The following is a 19,783-nucleotide window of genomic DNA, read 5'->3' on the forward strand; positions in this document are numbered from 1 at the left end:
CCTTCCACTTGGGGTTCCCAACGGGCGTGTGCTTTACGCGTCATCAAGCTAAATTTCTGGCGCCGTTGCCGGGGAACTGAAGAAAAGTTACACCACGAAGATTTCTAACTCCCACGTCAACTGCACGCCAGCACAGCCCGAGACCAACCCAGCAGGAGCCCAACTCCACAGCCCAGTCCAGCCCGCGGCCACTTACCGTTTTGTTGTTGGCACAAAACAAGACGAGGGTGTCATCTTCCTCCATGGCGTCGACATCGCAGCGAGGAACGGCGGCCACGTCCTCGAAGCCGATAAGGATGCCCCGGACGCCACCGAAGCTTCCAGAACCGTCCAATACCTCTCTCGCGTCCGAGCTTATCCAGGAGCATCAAGATTCACGCCCGTATTCTCTTCATTGGCACCATCTCATCTCAGCCACTACCGCCGGCGAGCCGACGAACCAGACCACCTCGAGCTCTATAAATAGTCGAGGAGAAGCGCCTCGCAACCCTAGTTCTGCACCACCTCTTCTTGATCTCTCTCTCGCTCTCTATCTTCCAAAACCATCTGTGCATTGTCGCCGGAGTCGAAGACGAAGCCGACGGAGGAGGCCACCCCAGCCTCCGGCGTGTGGTCCAGGAGGAGCGCCTGGACTCAAGGAGCATCTGGGAGGAGCCAAGCATCCAGGGGAGCCGTGTGGAGGATCAATTTCCTCGTTCCCTTCTGCAGCACATCGTCGGGAAGTCTCCAATCGCCGTCGTCTCCGTCGACCATCACCGGAACCGACCACGCCATCATGTTCAGGGTGAGCATACGCCTCTGTAGAGCTAGATCTCCCATCCTAGAACCTCCTGTAACCTCCGATTCGATTCTCGCCGGAGTAGCACCGCCGCAGTACCCATCGCCGGCGACGCTCCGGTGATTCCCTCGCTAAACCATCACCACCATTCGCTTCATCTCGTTGTACTCGTTCAGTAGAGCCTAGCCGCGCATCTCGGGAGGCCGTAAATCGGCGGCGCCACCAGCTACTGACCGTCGGCGTTTAACCGCCGGTGAGGTCAAATGCCTTGGTCAACTTTGACCAGTCCTTGCTTGCGTGGCAGCCGACGTGGACACAAGCCCCACCTGTCTGTGTCTGTGGGTGTACACCGTTTGGGTACATTTAGTTTTTAGTTCAGTTTTAAAAATCAGAAAATAGCTGAAACTTTGCATAAATAGATAAAATTCATTTTAGCTCAGAACAATATAAATAATATACCAAAATGCTCACAAAAATAAACTCTATTCAAATAAAATATAAAATAAAAATGTGTGTCAAAATAAATATTCAAATATTTTTAACTTTATTAATTATACCTTTTCATTTGTTTTGAATACAATTTGAATTCAATAAATACTTAAGTTCAGTAATTAAATTTTAACTATTCAGTAACTAAGTAAAATGTTAAGATTAGTTTTCTTTATCATAATTTCATCCACTTAAATATTAGTGATAATTCATAAACCCTAATTTGGAAATTACCATTTACCATTTTCTTTAAATAATAATAAAGCAATAAAATATTAAAAGTTAATATTATTTTGGTAATTCAAAACTTGTTTACTTAAGCATTTTTAGTTAACAAGTTAATTATCTTAAAACCTAATAACAATTATTAAACCTAGGTTCTTAATTAAACCCTAACTAATATTTGTCTTAATTCTTAAACCTTTTAAAATAATTAAATGCTAATGCTATTTTTAATTTTATTCAAAGTACTTATCACTTTAACTCTAGCACCAATTAATATTTGAAGAATCATATCACAATTTAGGAACCTAGTTCTAAAATAAATAGAAGACCAACCTCATGATTTCATGTGGTCATCTCAAATTGTTTCAATTCTAAAACCCTAAAGATTTAGCCCATGTGATCATAAAAGCTTCACCTATACCTATAAAACCCTAGTAAGAAACAAATGAATGCATGCTTATGATCCACTAGCATAAAACCAAGTCACGTGAGATTATCATTTCATGTCCCTATTCTTAATTAAAACCTATATGATTCCCTAGTATCACTTAGGAGCAAACCCTAACTTGTTAATTGGATTAGTATCATTGATCACCACTCCTATATACCATACCATTAGCATCAACCTCAACCATCAAACCCTAGTAGAACCATAATGATGGACCCTAGTACCAACCTTGTGTAATAATTCACAACACATGTTCCTATCCCACTAAACCCTACTTAAGGATCATAAACCACTTAGCTTGGAAACCATTAGTGATTCCTTAGTGAAACAAATAGGAAGTTATAGTACACCCTAATCATAGTATCACCTTGAACCATCCTTTGATATGATGTCTAGGAGAAACCATAGTAATAAACCTGCCAAGACTTGCTGCATATAGACCCCTTCCAACTAAGAACCAACTAGTCTCTAATAGTAAACTTAATTGAATCTAATAGTAAACCCTAGAAGTCATAGCTCCTATTTAAAGTAGTCCTTATTCTTATTAACCTGTTCTTCAAAAGTTATTCTTTTGAAGTATAATATAAGTAATCATCAACCATGTCTTATAGGACTTAAAATTGACAACTGTTCTTACATATTATTCCAGTACAATTCTTTGTATGTATGATTGTTATGATGAATTATATAACTTGTTTATGTTATAATATCACCAACCCTAATAAGAACCTTGTTTGAGAACCATTCTAAAAGTGCAACAAACCCCAAAGAAATCTTTACAACTCATCCATCCCAAATCATCGAGGTTAGGTTACGCTCGGGACGATTGCATCCCATACTATGCATTATAGCATCTTTGCCAGTTCTTTAAACATTGTCCTTACCGGACGATGATGGTATTTCAGAATTTGGAGTTATCACGTATCGAAGCTTTTGCCTGCATAATCTTGCAGTCAAGAAAGGCAAGTTCATCGCTTGCTCATGTCATTTGATTATTTTTATCAAACTATATGCAAAGTACTATACTTATCACTCTTGCATTAGAAAGCAAAGTATTATTTTACAATTATGAATATGACTATGTGGTGGGCAATGGAACCATGGTATGTGTTTATGGTGGAGGTTCCATTGCATGGGTACTACTCATCTAGGACTAAGTACCAATGCCGTCCAGTGATTCTAGCGCCGTACATATCGCGTTAACCATAAGATCTATAATGGCTCTGGGGAAGTCAGCTGTATCTTTCCCTCCTGCATATTAACGGACCTGTTGGAGCCTGGCGGGGTGTTGGGAGAACACTGCCGTAGGTTGGGAAATCCTTTAAAATCCCCATCAGTGTGAATGAGAGGCTCTATCGTCTATGATGGATTGTCCATAGCATATCGGGGGTAAAGCTGTATGAACGGAAGATGTCTACCGGGGATATGTGAGTGGGACAAAAGGGTGGGTATGCAGGGTCGCGGAGAAGGCAGTGATTGGCTTGGATCTTACACCTGGCCCCACACCAAGGAAGTGTGGACGAGCATGCATCTCGGATAGGTATCAAGGATAAGTTCTCTTATGGGAAAAGTAACGCACCTCTGCAGAGGGTATCAAATTGTGGCAGTCACTCCCTGTTCCGGGAAGGGAACTACGAACGCGGCAGGAAAGGAACTCCATGAAGTTCGGTCAACTTCGTGAAGACCGACGGGCATAGTTTTCAGAATAAAATAAACCTTTTGAAGAATTGTTTATGAAAACTTGCATTGGCCTATGACTTTCCGGTCTATGGATGTAGCTAGTGCATGATACACCTATTTCCTAATATGAACTTGCTTGAGTACGCTCGTACTCATTCCCTCCCATTTGAACCCCCTTCTTAGATCAAGGCACCGAAGGAGAAACTACCGTGGAACTCGAAGACAAAGGAGTCAACCGCAACAAGATGAAGAATCCAGTCAAAGAAGTCAATGGAGTCAACTCGCATCAGCTATAATGGAAACCTAGAGTGGTAATAAAAGGGAACCTTTCCCTAATCCTAGCACCTAAGTAGCTAGATTTCTATAGCAAGCCAAGTAGCTCTTAAACTTGAGTTAGCAATAAGTTATACTATGAGTCGTTCTTCTTGAGCTTTATTTGAAGTTTTACCTCACTGTAAAGTAGGAAGTTGTGTTGATCTTATGTAAACAGTTCGTGTGTACTTCTATAGACATACCTTGAACTCGCATATGTTTCTGTTGTACCAGTCTGAGGGATGTAATATGAGTGGAACGGTGTTTCACTTGTGTTATGTCAACGACTTGTGTACTACAACATGCAGTGGTACGCTGGGTCATCACACAATTGCATCCACTTTGGCGCAGAAGTAGTTGTCGTAGACCTTGACGCCATCCATTATCCGGGTGAATAACGGTCTGGACATCCGAAAATGATGGTGAAACATGGCCGGCGTGAACAATGCCTTGTGGTAGAAGTAATCGTTGAAGAGCTGGTCGTGGCCGCGTTCTCTTTTGCGGTCCAAGGCGGTCGCGCGCCTCGGCAAGGACCCTCGGTAGACGGGGATCTGTGAGACATTGTGCTCGTGGATGATCAGCGCAACCTCCGTGAGAAAGTCATCGCCGGACTCCTCGTCTGACGATGTGTCGATGAAGTTCTTGAAGAAGTACTCGTTGTTGCTGTCCATGATCTACATATGAAATGAGACAAATTTTAGATCGCCCATTTCATCGAACACCTCGCAGGCGAGGCCATCCAATGCATCCGTAGGGACCTGCAGGCAATGACCGTCCCGGCCGACTTGCGGCCTAGAAACACGGTGCACGAGAACTCACCTCTGGCGGCAACGGCGAAGCTGCTGACGGCGGGAGGTCTCGCGGCGGCGGGAGGTCTCGCGATCGCAAGAGGACAACAGCGTCGGCGACGACGTGCTCCGACTCTGCTACGAGGCCGTGAAAGCAGCGCGGGGCCGCGTCCTATGCTTCTGCACCGCTTGCGGGCGTCTCGACGACGGTGGTCGGCATCGACAGCGCTCCCAAATCGCTAGTCCTGGGGTGGCGGCGAAGCGGTGGGAGATGTGTGCGAGGGGGATGTGTTTTGGGAGGCAGACAGGCGGACCAGGGGAGGACAAGGGAAGAACGCGCCAGCGGTAGGAGTCCGCGGCCACGCAAACGCGGCCCAGATTTGGGCCAGCTTTGAGTCGTCCCGGACGCCGCGGCCATCCATTTTGGGGATGGATCCACGTGCTGGGCCGGATTTTTGTCCGGTTCTAACCATCCGAACGTGCGGACACGGGATGGGTCGCCGCGTTGGAGATGCCCTAAGAGCATCTCCAACAGAAGCTCTAAAATTTAGCGTTGTAAAAGTTGTTTGCAGCGCGCTCGATCCGGATACAACGCGCGACATCGGCGCGAGCTTCACCGGAGGCTCTATATTACAACGCAACAAAAAAGCCAAAAATGGCCCTTCACCAGAGGCTGTAAAATAGAGCTCCACAAACAAGTTTCATCAACATACATACATCAAACAAGATCAAACAAGCCACAAATAAATCTAAAAAAATTAACTATTTTTTTAAACAGAAGGCCTAAGCCCAGCTTTAAATTAATAAAGCCACAACGGCAGAATATATGGATGCTAAGAATAGCTTACAACATAAAGAAGAACAAGCTAACATAAAAGAACATGAAGAACAGCTTGCAACACTAATATCCTCTTCAGCAAACAGAGCCCGGCACCAGTGGAGCTCGAGGAGATAGCTGGTGTGGCAGGACAGCGAAGGTCCCAGGGAAGCAAGCATCATCCTCAACCTTTCCATCACCGCAGAAGGCTCCCTGCCTCCTCGCCCTGGCTCGAAGGGCGTCGTACCGTCGGCCGATGGAGGCGCTCCCCTAAGCTAGGCTGTATACTAACGTCGGGAACCGAGGGAGCCAAACCAAGCACACCGACGCCAAGCCACACAAAGAGCAACACAACAGCAGACCAGAGATCAAACGCGTCGGAGACGAAGCAGCTGGGCATGCTGGAGAAGATCACCGGAACACCTCCAAAACACACAACCTGCGTCCACATCCTACCTGAGCTCCCTAAGGCCGCGCTTTCAGCAAGCTGAGCGACGCCACGACGCCACCGCGGCCTAATCCAAGATTAGGCTTTCACCCAGGGAGCAAGTAGGAGGGGGGAAGGACAGTACCTCGGCGACGCCCCCAGCAGGGAAGGCGGCGCCCATGGACGTCGTCGCCGTCGTGACCGGTAACACCGGTCAGGGATTTCTCCAGGCCGCAGAGTCCCGCCACCATCAGCTTGGCCGGTGCAGGACCAACGAGCTTGGACACCGTTGTGGAGAGAAGGGGCCAGCGGCTTCAGATCTGGCGCCGGCGACCACCGAGGGGGCTCCCAGGCCATGGCCAACACCCGTCGGCTCCGCGCCGCCCACACGGCCGCGCAGACCAGCCCGCACCCGCAAACCCCGCTCGCCGCCGAGCCGGAGCCGCAACACCACCAGATCAGGGCCGCCGCCCTGAGATCGCGAGCCCCCACCGAGGAGGCCGCCGAGCAAGACCTCCCGCACCCCAGGCTGAGCCAGGGCCAGCCATCGGAGCCGGAGGAGAGCCAAGCGACCGCCTTTGCTGCGGCGAACCCGGCGCGAGGTTCCTCCACCCATACGCCGCGCGGGGAGCCAAGGGCTCAAATTAACTACAGTAGATTTTACAACTCACAAATAAGAGAGAGAGCAAGCTAGTATGTATATTCCGTCTATTCCATGCGCCTGCGGGCATTCCATGCACGCGCGGCCGCCGCAATCAATCTAGCTAGAAATGTGCGCGCGGCGGCAGCAATCGATCTTGCTAGCAATGTGCACGCGGCCGCCGAAGCAAACGATTGAGCAGCCAGATGGAGCTCGACGATCTGGCCTCCGAAGCAAACGATTGGGCAGCAAGACTGCTGGGCCAACGGAGCTGGACGATCTGGCCTCCGAAGCAAACGATTGAGCAGCAAGACTGCTGGCCCGACGGAGCTCGACGGAGATCAGGCGTTCCGCGGAGGTCGAGGCGAGGCCAAGCGCGGCCGTCGGATCTCCTCGTCGTCGCAGCGCTGAGGGCTGCGCAAGGCTGGTCGCGGCCGGCGGACCCCTCGTCCTCGCAGCGCGAAGAGGCGAGCCAGGCAAGACATTTCAGGACGGTTTTTTTTTTCGCGCGGTGAGATAGATCGCGGTGCCAGCGCGGTACTTTGCAGCACGCTAAAATATTTACAGCGCGAACTACTTTGCAGCGTCTACTGAAGGACGCAAAAACACGTTCGGTGCTGTATATTGACGATTTTTTTAGCGCAGGCCTAATTTACAGCCATGCTCTAAGGGCCTTTTTAAAGGACATGTGGCCTACCAATCGCGCGCTAGGAACCCTCATGCACTCTACGAACCCTCATGAGGTAGGGCTGATTGTCATGATAAGGCGGACTGGAAAGACAAAGATGGAGAAGACCCAATTCAATTAGATGGACCATCCAAACACAAATTTAGAATTGGCTACTCTCGATTCCATATACTAGTATCTTGCACAACCAAACAAAATTGGCATTAGAGCCCATTTTAATTGGCATGGTGGAATGTACTGTAATGAACTTTAACTAGTACGCGATTTTGGATGACTACTGTGACATGAACTTGACATGGCTGAATAGAGTTTGTATGGATTGATTGTGAATGTGTGTACCTGTAGATGTTTTTTGCTGAAAAAATACAAACAAAATGCTACTAGAAATAATATGGTACAAAGAGCAATACACTCAAACGCACGTATGGGAGATAAGCTCACCATTCATATGAAAAAGCTGAGCTGACCCAATTCAACTCATTCCATCACTAAAAATAAACACAAGAATGGAACCAACACATTCCATTTGAACGGAACCATGACATTACATTTTACCTGGCAATGCAGACACTAAGGGCATCTCCAACCGTGCGACCCAAACCACGCCCGCGCGTCCGTTTGGGTCGAGCCGGACAAAAACGCGGCCCAGCGCGGGGACGCACCGCAAAAGCGGACGGCCGCGGCGTCCGGAACGACGCAAACCCGGCCCAAATCTGGGCTAGGTTTGCGTGGCCGCGGATGGCACGCGCCGTCCACTCGCGTCCGCGCGCTGGTCGCCTCGTCTCCCTTGGGCCCACTCGTCGGTGACCGGGGAGACTATTAAATGGGGACTGGAGGGGATCTGGCCCTCCACTCCAGTCCCCACTCCACTCCCCGAGCAAAACCGCCGCCATGTCCCCAAAGCGACGGTTCGCTCCCGGAGCGGACGACGACGAGGCGAGCAGCAGCCGCCGGCGTCCGCCGGCGTTGCGGCCATCGGGAGGAAACCAGCGCGGCCTCCACATCGGAGAGGCCGCCCGCGGCGGTGCGGCATTGCCGCAACCGCCGCCTCTCCTCCTCGAGCCGAAGCCGGAGTCCTCGGAGGAGGACCCGGACCTCCGCGCCGCCCTGATGATCTCGGCGGCGGAGGATGAGGCGAAATGGCCGCACCTCCATGCGGCCATTCGCACCTCCGAGATGGAGGAGGCGGCCCGGCGGGAGGTCGAGGAGGCGGAGGGCTGGGAGCTCTACGCCCAGGCCCGCCAGGCGGTACGGGAGGAGGAGGAGGCGGCGCGGCGGGAGGAGGCCGGGCGCCGCGCCGGCGAGGACCGCCGCCGGGAGCAGCGGCGGCGGGAGGACAGGCGGCGGCGCGGGAGGCCAGGCGCCGCGCCTGGCAGGAGAGACAGCAGCGCCTCAGGGAGGAGGCGCTGCTCCGTGCGCCGCCGCAGCGTCGGGTGGCTCCGGACCCCCACTCGCCGTGGGAGGAGGCCCTGTGGTCTCCGTGGCCGGAGTCCCCGGCGCGGTCCAGCCACAACAGCGCGTCACCGCCCGGGGTGGACGACGACGACGTCGCCGACAACGCCCACAGGGGCTAGGCGGCGCACCGCGCCGCCGACCTAACCCTAATAGAGGGTTTTTAATATTAGTATAAATTTAAGGAAGAAGTCCACATAACCCCCCTATGTATCATGGTTTGGTCGCTAACCCCCCCTAAGTATGAACTGGATCATTTGACCCCCCCAACTATGAGATACCAGGCAAATTACCCCCCTAGGCGCCGATGGGCGGTTTTGGTAGCGGTTTATGCCACGGTGGATAGTGGTTTAAGCGAGATAGACTAGTCTAAGTAACCGTATTGGTTGACTTCTATTCCCCTTCCTCCCCGTTCTGGTTCCCGTCCCCTCCTCAACCGATCCGAACATCGCCGCCTCCGTCCCAACCAAATCCGGCCACACCTTGTCAATCATGTAGACCCTGTCGCTACCACTGCCAACATCATAACTATCAATTCCACCCTCTTCAGCGCCACATCCAGCAATTGGAGATTCCAAGGCAGAGTCATGTCTGTTGGTAATCGCGAAGCTTGGAGCGGACGCGCGCGGCAGGCGATTGGAGTGTGGAGGTGGTCGATATCGGCGACGTCGAGGGCCATCTTCTCGTCGGCGAAGCGGCGAAGCTCCATCCTTCACCCTCTGAAGACGGAGCATCATGGCCATGCCTCGCTGGCGGCGCTGGCCGCGGTGAGGCGCGCTCCTCCTCCACCTCACTCTACAGCGCCGCCCCCAAAGCCTCCCACAGCACCGCGGTCTCATCCTCCGCCTCCAATCGTCCCAGCCTCGTCGCCCCTCGTCCCAGCTTCCGCTTGACCGCCGCCAGGTGACCACCGCACAAGTCGAGGAGCAGCTGGGGCATTTGCCGGCGCCCGCTACGGCGGCCGAGTCGGGGTCGCAGTCATGGTCGTCGTCATCCATGATAGCAGCGACCGGACGCGAGGATTTGAAGCGGGAGCAAATCGCAGCGCCATCTCTCTTTTTTGTGTGCGAGCGACGGCCAGGTGCGTCTCGGCCGAATGCGTCTCCATGGTGGCTTAAACCACCGTCCACATGGACCAAATCCGTCAACAAAACAGCTCATCTGCGCCTAAAGGGTAATTTGCCTGGTATCTCATAGTTGGGGGGGTCAAATGACCCATTTCATACTTAGGGGGGGTTAGCGACCAGAACATGATAGATAGGGGGGTTATATGGACTTCTTTCTAAATTTAAAAGCCCATATAGGGGCTTCTTTTGTTAGTTATTTGCCCAAAATAGGGCTATGTATAAATTTGCCCAAAATAGGGCATATGTTTTAATCAAATTTCGTTTAAATTTGCTTTTTTTTCTTTTGTTTTCGTGTTTTTCGGATTATGCAATGCGTTCGGGCGTTGGGCGCAGCGCGCGACCCAAACGGACAAGCGGACACGGGCCGCTGTCCGCGTGTCCGGCCGGCGACCCAAACGGCCCAAAACGGACGGCCCAGCACGTCCGTTTGGGTCGCGCGGTTGGAGATGCCCTAAGATCTTAATTGCAGGTCTCTGTCTCACATGCATATATGTGCTGGGGGCATTGAAGTAACCCACTCGAGTCCATAACATCGAATACTTGATATGCAACTTAACCTAGCTGTTAAGTTGATCTTGTCTCGACTGCTGCAGGACCATCAAGGCACTACGCAAAGAAAATGCCTATATTATCTTAATAGCTCAACAGGAATCCTAATATATTCAACCATTCAGTGCAGACTTGAAGTGGTTGTCATCGATAGTTGGATACAGGTTGCCAATATCAGCAAGATGTTGAACAGTCGACCTGTGAAAGAAACAGGATTATGAAAAAAGAATGTCAAATGCAATTCAGAGGAAGAGATGAGAACGGGCGATACCTGGCCACTGCATCTGATAGTTTAAGACGGCTAGCAACCTCATCGACACTTACTCCATGCTCCATGTTTCTGTAGGAACATAATGCACTTATTATTAGTTCATTACCCATTCTATAAACGAGAGGAAGCTAACAATATTAAGGCAAATAAAGTACAAAAACTTATGTATGTAACTACCATGATCATGGGAGGGAGGGGGCAGAGGGACCAGTACTACAAATTACAGGAAAAAGACAAACACTAAGCATAACATGATACTGCAACCTTCTTCCACCAAAGACAAGCATACTCAGAAGCATTTATGTATGCATTAATGTTAATAAAAAAAATCCAAAGCACTTAATAACACAATAAGAACATCATTCATAGTAACTTACCCAAGTACTGGGTCATGAAACACACTCATGACCAAATCAGTTAACTCTTTTCCAGCAGTATTTCCAGATGCAGACTGAGCAATGAAGAGCAAAAACATTAGATAATAATTTGAGAGATCTAGTAAAATGATGATATAGTACCCAAAACCACCTGATTATTAAGAAGTGGAGCTTGGTTCCATGTTGATGTACTAGCATTTGCTTGGGGCTGAGACGCCAACCTCTACCAATATTAAAAATCCAAATAAATAAAAGCATCATAAGAAATCATAAATATTATTCAGTTTGTAAAAACTAAAATCCTAGAAATGGCATGATAGTACCTTAGCCTTGGCAAGATCCAGATGCACATAAATGCAGTACAGAAAGTGATGGGTTATATCATTGTAGTTGGTTACAAGCCTGACAAGAAATAGTAAGACTAATATAAGAAAAATGTAGCCACATATATCAAATGGGCACAAAATATTCTCATAGTCCAGGTTAGCAACCTTTATCACCCCAGAAAATCTTGCTATTGCTTTTAAACACATCATATAACAAAATACTTTCCATCTAATATATCAATGCATTTGCATGAGAAAGAATCAAACATTAGATTAATCTTTACAACATCATATATCGATACATTGGTTGCTTGTACAGTAATCACATGCTTGTGCATGTATACTACAATATTTTATTATTCCCTATTCATAGCAGAGGGAAAAGCTGCATAAATACAAATCACCTTTATGATTTATAAAGCAAGAGGACTGAAGTAGTCACATAGTTCAATAAAGACCAAATATTTATCCGGCGAACTTCGTTAAAATTCTAAGGCTCGGTTCACGGTTGCTGAACTGCACCGTTCTTTACTAATGTAATATATATTTGCTGTTTCTAAGGCAACCCAGAAAACATTATTTCTAAGTCATCCAAGTTGCTCTGGACCTAGAGTTACACAAAAATTCTTGTGAAACTTCCATGTGTAGAAATGTGCATTGCACATCTCCAAAACTGAAGTTGCATATCAATTTAAGTAAGTGTAACTATCCGATTTCCATTCGATAAAGGATCAATGATTGCAATAGGCAGGCTTCGATATAAGAATTTTTCAAGTTGACTTAGAAATAGATATCCGATTTCCATTCGATAAAGGATCAATGATAGCAATACGCAGGCTTCGATATAAGAATTTCTCAAGTTGACTTAGAAATAGACACTCCTTATTCTTAATCTGCAATGGAAAAACAACGACAGCAGCAGGAAAAAGGTGGTTCCCAAACAGTAAAATAGGCCAAAACAGTTGGTCAAATGGTAGTTCCATAATCCGCCTCAATGTCAACCACAGCCTAACAGACGAAAACAATTATGAACTATCCTACAACAAAGATTAAAGTGCTCACCGCACAGAATAAGCAACCACGTGACGCTTCCCTTGAAAACCTTTCAGACCACCATTGACAATAACATAGTCGCCATCACTTGAAAAAAAAAAGGTACAAAGATCTCAAGTTTGTTGCATACAAAACTGATCTTCCAGCAAATGAAAGTTAACTTTTAACCCTTACTTGACTAACTTCATTTCTTCAGTGTCAGACGTCTCATTTTCCCTGGAAAATAAATAAAGGCCGACATACATATGATTGATGGTCCAAAATTTTGTAGACAGACCAAATAAATACATGAGACATCTCACCAGCGATTCACTTCTATCCTGCCTGTACCATCATCAAGAACAAACGTAACATCTGTGACCCGCTCGTTCTTATTCAACATGCGTCCTACAAGCCTAACCTGCAATTCAGGGCAATTAAAACAATGAGAAGAAAGGAGTTGACCTTTGCTGATCTTGGTAGGGAGCAAAAGTACAAAAAGAAAAACCATTTGTAACCACACACACACAAATAGCAAAAGACCAACTGCAGCTGAGCACATCTAAAACACCGCCCGTTTCACAAAATTTGAAGGCCCATCGATATGTAAGTACATAACAGCACAATTCTTGCACTTCTACTCCAGCCAGCCCCAACCTGGTTGAATGGTTGTCGCAGGAGTTGTTTGTTAGCAATTAGGGACCATGTGTGTATGTTAACTGGGGTGCCACAGTGGCTCCTTACGAGTTACGACAGTCATGTTGCTAGAAATTATGTGACAAGGGGAGGGAAGGCTGCATTGCCCTCCCACATCCCTTCCATCAGACTAACGGCAACTAACAAACGGAACAACAGAACACTGCTGGCCAGCAATTTATGTTTGTGACTGGCGACGGTGTGGTCAGTGGTGTTTAGCAGGTTAGAGCCATGGCATGTAAAGGAGAGCTATTGGTGTAATCCATTTAGGCCACATCATAGATGGTGGGTGTGGGCAGTGGAAAGGACAGGAATCGCAAAACTTCGGCAAATGCAATATGCACACTAACGAAGCTAGTGTTTCTTTCCCCATTTCATAGCCAAACCAATACGCCTGGCCAGCGTCATATGTTCAAAATTTTAATCCAGTTGCCCACAGGTATGATAACAGATCCGGTTCCTCTTAAGTGGTACTTTTGGAGGAGACAGGTTTCAGTCCCCAGGAAGGCTTCGGTTCGGCTCTGCTAACTCGAATGCGAAACAAACCCTTCCACATTTCACTGCAAGCATACAAAATCGAATCGCTGCTCCAAAGAAACGTTTTTTTTTTACAGAACAAGATTATTAGGCAGCGCGTGAAGTGGAGAGGCGAGGCGAGATCCGTACCGTGGACACCTCCCAGCCATTGACGGCGAAGCTGGACTTGTCGTCGTTGGTCTGTGACGCGTCCATGAGCTGCTTGACGGTGAGCGGCATCAGCGTCTGCGAGCCGCGACCCTGAGCACACAACGACCCCAACGAAACGAAGGCGTAAGATTTGGGGGGCAGATCAGCGGGAGATTAACTAGGTCGGATTCGGACGGAGGGGTCGGGGGATGGTGGTACCTTGTTGAAGCCGCCGCCGCCGCCGCCGCCCTCCGGGGTGTTGGTGGTCTGCGAGGGCATGAACCCGCCGCCGCCGAAGAGGTTGTTGGCGCTCGCGGCGCCGCCGTTGCCGTCGTACTGCCCGCCGCCGCCGTCGTACTGGCCGCCTCCGCCGTACATCGCGGGGTCCGGTGGGTAAAACCCTAGTCTTGCCGAGGAAGGAGGAGGGGAGGGGGGAGGTGAGGGCGGGAGAGGAGGAGGCAGGCAGGGAGAAGGGGGCTTTGTATCGTGTGGGGGAAGACAAGACCGCGCCGCTCCGGTTACGAATTTTTTGGGCCGCCGCGCGCGTCCGTCGTCGGTATGGGTGTGGCAGAGCGGCGCGCGGCCCGACGATGGTTTGGCAGAGGCAGGTCGCCGCGTGGGTGGACTGGAGCCGTGCCGCCGTGGTGCGGCGGAGCAGCGTCGGGTCAAGTCCGGAGTAAAATAAGCAACCGGCAGAGTCTGATTTTGGTATCTACAAGTAAAATATATCTATACACATTCGTATCTAAATAAATTTATAATCTTTTTTAGTAACGGAGGGAGTAAATATTTTTCAGAATGATTGTATCAATCTTGAGTAACATATAAAGTTATTTGATCACAAAAAACACGAAAAAAGAAAAAAAAAGGGAAAAAACCTTGGTAGTTGTCATCACCTAAGAAACTAGCGCCGCCGGCACCTCCACCTCCTCATAGGTCGGTTTCCCCCTCTGGTTTGGCCTCGCCGACGTCAGATGGGGTGGGAAACCCGATCTATGTGTGGACTCTTAATAAAAGTAGTGTTTTCAATAGATTAGTTTAGTGTTTGGTACCCACTTCTTTTTAGCCTCTAGGCATGGGCCATTTAGATCTTACTTCACCAAATTGAGTTTGGATCTTTTCTCATGGTTATCGCAATGTTTACCTATACACGAGCACTCAAGATCCATCATATGTAGTTGCAATAATGGTACTGGATCGATATCAACTCAACGAGTAGTGCAGAGGAGCTCGATGACGATGATGAGCTCGTCGAGTCCCGCAAATCCTCCCAATTGTGAGGATATCTCATCGTTGCGGCGTAGTCCATGCATACATAGGTACAATCCGCGAGAGCTTAGCCGTCCAGGGCTAGGCGATCACGGTGAGAATGGTGCAGCCTTTTGGCGTACGTGGAGAAGGGCGAGAGAGAGAGAGAGACACGACCAACCAAAGGACCAGGAGAAAACTTAAAAGAAAATTGCACACCAATAGGGGTGGGGCACCTCTATTTAAAGGGGCCAAAGAGTAAGGGGCTTGAAGGAGGGGCTGGTGGCCACCGCACTTAGGTCGGTCGGAGAGGGTGGGTTGGCCACCGGCCATCCTCCCTAGGTCAGTTGGCCCTGGTGGGCCACCCCACCAAACCTTGGCCCCAAGGCCTTCCCTCTGGAAGGAGGGTCAAAGGAGGGGCGCCTTGGGCCTGCCTAGCTCCTTGTGTTCCTGGGCGGCCCAGCTGCCCTGCACTCCCCTCTCTTATGTCGTAACTCTTTCCTATGTTCTTCCTGTTGGATATAGTGCCCTAGAGACAAATAATAAATAGTGTTTATTATTATTATATATCAGATAGTTTCATGTCATGCTATAATTGTATCAGTCGGAAACATTGATACACGTGTGGTATTGTAAATAAATCAGGGTCCCTGGTGAGCACACATGTGCACAACTAGTTCATTGTGATCAATTGGTTGGTCGAGGTTTCCCGATCTTGGACACGTAGTCATTCAAAATGAGATTATATTATTGAGAAATGATATGATGTACATTCTCCATATAAGTATTGTAAGGCGATTGAAGTCGCATCGAGTTCAACGTTACCATATTTATGAAAGCGTCGTAACCTAATCCTTAGACCGTGAGACAATATCTAATCGCCGTCTCCGGAGGATGCATTCGTCGTATCAACATCCACATGGTACATCTCAAATATATCTACTTGTCCAAACACTTTGCTCGAAGAATTTCTCCAGAATCTCATCATACTTGGATAAAACTGCTAAATCTAACGCTGTATTTAGTAAAAGTCTTGTATTTGTCAGTTTTCGCAGAAAATAAAATTGGGGAAATACCACGGAAGTTTTTCACCGAATGAAGGGACATGGAGCTTTGAATCACGAGAGGGAATCCACGAGGCCCAAACGAGGCCAAGTGGCACGCCCACCAGTACAGGGCGCGCCACTAGGGCCCGTTTGGCCCTCGATCATCGTCTCGCTCCCCCTTCGTGTGGTGCCTTATGTACCCTAAAAACCTACCCTGCCATAAGGACGGAGTGTTTTGCGAAACAGAGCACCGCCGAGACCACGATCTTCGTTTCGGGGGTCATATTGATCCTGCTCTCCACCCTGGAGAGAGGGATTTCGAGAGCTTCTTCATCATCACCGCCACCAACGTCATCACCAACAACTATGTACTCACTCTCCATCACCATGCGTGAGTAGTTCTCTGTAGGATTAAAAGGTGGATGGGGTTTGGATGTGATTAATCATGTAATCATCCATATGTATCAAGATTTGAGGTGTTTGTTCCACATATTTGGGCCGCATTTGCGTCTCCGCAGATAGCCTAGTCACTATGCGTCAGGCCGCTGGGCTGGGTAAAGACACATTTTTCGACCGCGCGGTCACAAACGATCTCCTCGCATCCGTTTGCGCCACCCTGTTGGAGATGCCTTAAGGGGTCAACGCCCAAGCTCTGACACTGCTCGCTACCCAGTCCCACCTCCTCCCACTCCTTATCCTGGCCGGTTCCGACCAGAGAAGAAAAGTAAGAAGCTCAGGACGGTGCCTCTTGCCTCTCCCTAACCCAAATGCCACCACCGGTGTATGATGAGGAAGATGGAATGGGATAGGAGATGAATCTTACATGCGAACCTATCTAGGTAGTGAGACAATGAGTATTTCCGGTGGGGATTATCCTTTTCCCGATGCACCAAACATTTCTAGGGTTCAATTTGAACTAGGATTAGATAGTTTATGGTGCACAAACGTGATGAACTTTGAGTTCGAGGTTTGATTATCCCAACCACTAAGAGTTTAGGACATAGAATGTACTTTTTTGGTGGTACGGTGCCCGCGGTGATGGCTCCGCGGCAGGAGGCGTGGCACTGGGTTCGCTGGATGAGGGCATCTCGAGGGAGTCAACCCACGTCTAATCTATCTGTGTCTGGACGACAAATAGACATGAAATATCCAACCCAACGGCCTAACTCGAAAGGATGAATTATCCAGGCGTGACCCATCTAGGAACCTAATTGGGTCGAGTTTGCATTAAGGCATACATGTCCGCATTGCTAATTTTGAATTGCCAATTTTATGGACTGAAATTTAGGTGCTCAATTTAGCTTTCTTCTATAAGTGCAAGGTTTGTTTTGGACCTTTTCCAAAGATATAGGGTGGGCTCTATAGCATCTAGTGCAGCAACCTCTCCATTCACGAATAAACGAATAAGTGTACTTCTAGCTTTGCACTAAGTTAAACTTTAACCAATTTTATAGGAAAATGTACCAACATTTATGACACTAAATTAATATCATCACATTAATGTAATTCTATAATTTACCAATTTGGCATTATGTATATTGATACTTATCTACATAAAGCTAGTAAAATTTTAATAAAATAAATTTAGGACAAAGTTATAGGTACACTTATTTGTGGACCAGGGAAGTAAAGGAATGGAAAAGGCGTGTAGATGAGTGGGAACGGGCTTGTCACTGTAAGTTATAAACGCGACAAGATGAAGCAATAATAGGGTTGTTTGGGAAATGTTAGGATATAAGAGCACTTCCACCGGTGTGTCCTAAATTGTCACCGGCAGGGTCGTTGGTACTGTTGTATGGGGCTATCGGCAGTGCATCCTCTATTCGGGGACAATATTTTGAAACAATATATAATTCACATTTTATTCATACTATATTCAATAATTCATACAATCACACAAATAGTACTTAAATTATTCATGCAATCAAACAAATAGTACTTAAATTATTCATACAATCAATCAATCAAACAAATGCTCGGCAAAACTTGTAGAGAGTCTCTGTAACATGTCGACTCTGCCATCTGTAGGTAGTCATTGATTGTATCTGGAGGAGCTCCGTATGCAAGATAGCGCATTGCAGCAGTGCATTTCTGAATTGAGGTGAAGCCCCACAAATCTGTGCAATCTTGCTTGGCCATGAAGTAGTTGTCGTACTCCCTGACGCTGTAGACAATCTTTAAGAACAGCGCCTTGTTCATCCTAAACCTGCGCCGAAATTCCTTCGACGAATGAGTCGCGTCGTCGTTGAAGTAGTCGGCTTCAAACAACATTGCGCCAGCTTGACGATGTCGGTTGATGTTCTTCCTCTTGCCTGGCTTTGAGCCGACGTGCCGAGGCATGACGAAGAAAGGCTGGCGAACGTGCAACATGCTCGTCAGAATCAGCTGCTGCTGTTGCCACCGGACAACCTCAACGTTCTGCTCCTCCATGAACAGCTGCACCATCATCTCGTCGTCGATGTCCATCGCGGCAATCGGACGAACACCTTGCGGGCAGGGCGGTTGTGCCGCGGTGGCGGCGAGCTCTGTTCCGGGCGAAACAGCGGCCGTCGATCGAGGGGTGGCGGCCGTGTCAATGGACGGCGGTTCCTGGACAGGCGGCGGTTTCTATTGCAAGTAGGGGCGCGGCGACAACGACGTCAATGGCGATCTAGAGGGGTGGGAGTCAGCTCGGGCGTGGGTAGGAGGTGGGGAAATCGGTGCGGGCTGCCAGGCAGAGCCCACGCTCGTTTTCTGGTTTTCTGACGTGCCGCGAGGCACCGACGCGCCCGATTCGCGTCCTACGTGAAGGGGCTGGCACGGGGATGCCGACGATTTTATTGGGTTCGAAAACTAGTCGGCGCCGTTTAGAGCGCACCGGTGCGAGTCCAAAAACCACGCCGGCCTCCAAATCGCTATCAGGACCTATGGAACTCGTGGTTGGAGATGCTCTAAGGTGTATCGACAAAATCGTACGAAACAACCCTAAGGTCATCACACCATTGCTGGTCCTTCAAACAAAGTGGGCTATCTTCCCGTGATGACTTCCTTCATCAAAGCCGTTAACTGCTTCGTTGGACAGGTGAAGCCAAGCTGGCAACCTGTGGAAAATGAATGCACGAGCAATCAGTGGGACACGCACCAAATAGGGCGGTGCAAAACTCCAAAGTGCCTTAAATCGCGGCAAAGGAGCTTTCTTTACACCGCGCACCACCTGCCCCTTCCATGTGCGTCATCACTTATATTGGCCCCGTTTATCTCATCTCGCCTCTGCCCTTTGCCTTGCTCCAGTGTCACTCCTAATCCGGTAATCCCAAGTCCGCCGCTGCCTTCTTCTCCACATCATCGTCTTCCACGGGAGGAGAGAGGGCTGGCCATGGATCCCCCGACCGCCCAGTCGATGTCCGCCACCGAAGACCTCCAGGACAAGAGCCTGGACGGATGGTACGTGCGCCCGATCCAGCCCTTCCTGTTTTCTTCCCGCTCGGCTCTGCTCGCTGTTCGATTGATCGCTTGTTTCGTCGTTTCTCACACTGAATAATTAGTTGGTATAACTGTGGCCGCGGAATGCTTGCAGCTGTTCCTGCTGCTACGACTGCTGCTCCAGCATCCTGGACTGGATCTGCTGTGTTTGAAACCGATGCTGCTTCTCGCCGGCGTTCCACTCCTCCTGGCCGCCGGAAGCGCGTGACTTACGTCGGGGTCTCTACATGTTCCGCAGG

At 48.8% G+C, this 19,783-nt stretch overlaps 2 protein-coding genes across 2 annotated transcripts; one reads left to right on the forward strand and one right to left on the reverse strand.

Moving 5' to 3' along the window:
- Positions 1–10,497: 10,497 nt before the first annotated feature.
- LOC124687605 (replication protein A 32 kDa subunit B-like) lies at positions 10,498–14,231 on the reverse strand. Its single transcript, XM_047221380.1, has 10 exons — positions 14,008–14,231; positions 13,789–13,899; positions 12,750–12,847; positions 12,622–12,663; positions 12,457–12,534; positions 11,392–11,470; positions 11,220–11,291; positions 11,069–11,142; positions 10,692–10,760; positions 10,498–10,618 (listed from the first exon to the last, which is right to left on the reverse strand). Exons 1-10 carry the CDS (start codon positions 14,164–14,166, stop codon positions 10,534–10,536), a joined length of 867 nt encoding a protein of 288 aa, XP_047077336.1. The 5' UTR covers positions 14,167–14,231; the 3' UTR covers positions 10,498–10,533.
- A 5,191-nt stretch (positions 14,232–19,422) lies between these two features.
- On the forward strand, positions 19,423–19,783 carry LOC124687606 (protein CADMIUM TOLERANCE 3-like). The gene is made up of 2 exons (XM_047221381.1): positions 19,423–19,505; positions 19,639–19,783. Exons 1-2 carry the CDS (start codon positions 19,438–19,440, stop codon positions 19,694–19,696), a joined length of 126 nt encoding a protein of 41 aa, XP_047077337.1. The 5' UTR covers positions 19,423–19,437; the 3' UTR covers positions 19,697–19,783.

This window comes from Lolium rigidum, chromosome 2 (assembly GCF_022539505.1).
Source record: "Lolium rigidum isolate FL_2022 chromosome 2, APGP_CSIRO_Lrig_0.1, whole genome shotgun sequence".
Taxonomy (NCBI): Eukaryota; Viridiplantae; Streptophyta; class Magnoliopsida; order Poales; family Poaceae; genus Lolium; species Lolium rigidum.

Bases quoted from the DNA above. Each gene is read 5' to 3' on its own strand.
- LOC124687605 (XM_047221380.1), bottom strand. From the start codon at position 14,166: ATGTACGGCGGAGGCGGCCAGTACGACGGCGGCGGCGGGCAGTACGAC. The intron at 12,664-12,749 runs GTGAGATGTCTC...TTTATTTTCCAG, and splicing joins AGGATAGAAGTGAATCGCTG to GGAAAATGAGACGTCTGACA. The intron at 11,292-11,391 runs GTACTATCATGC...TAATATTGGTAG, and splicing joins TGGATCTTGCCAAGGCTAAG to AGGTTGGCGTCTCAGCCCCA.
- LOC124687606 (XM_047221381.1), top strand. From the start codon at position 19,438: ATGGATCCCCCGACCGCCCAGTCGATGTCCGCCACCGAAGACCTCCAG. The intron at 19,506-19,638 runs GTACGTGCGCCC...GAATGCTTGCAG, and splicing joins GACAAGAGCCTGGACGGATG to CTGTTCCTGCTGCTACGACT.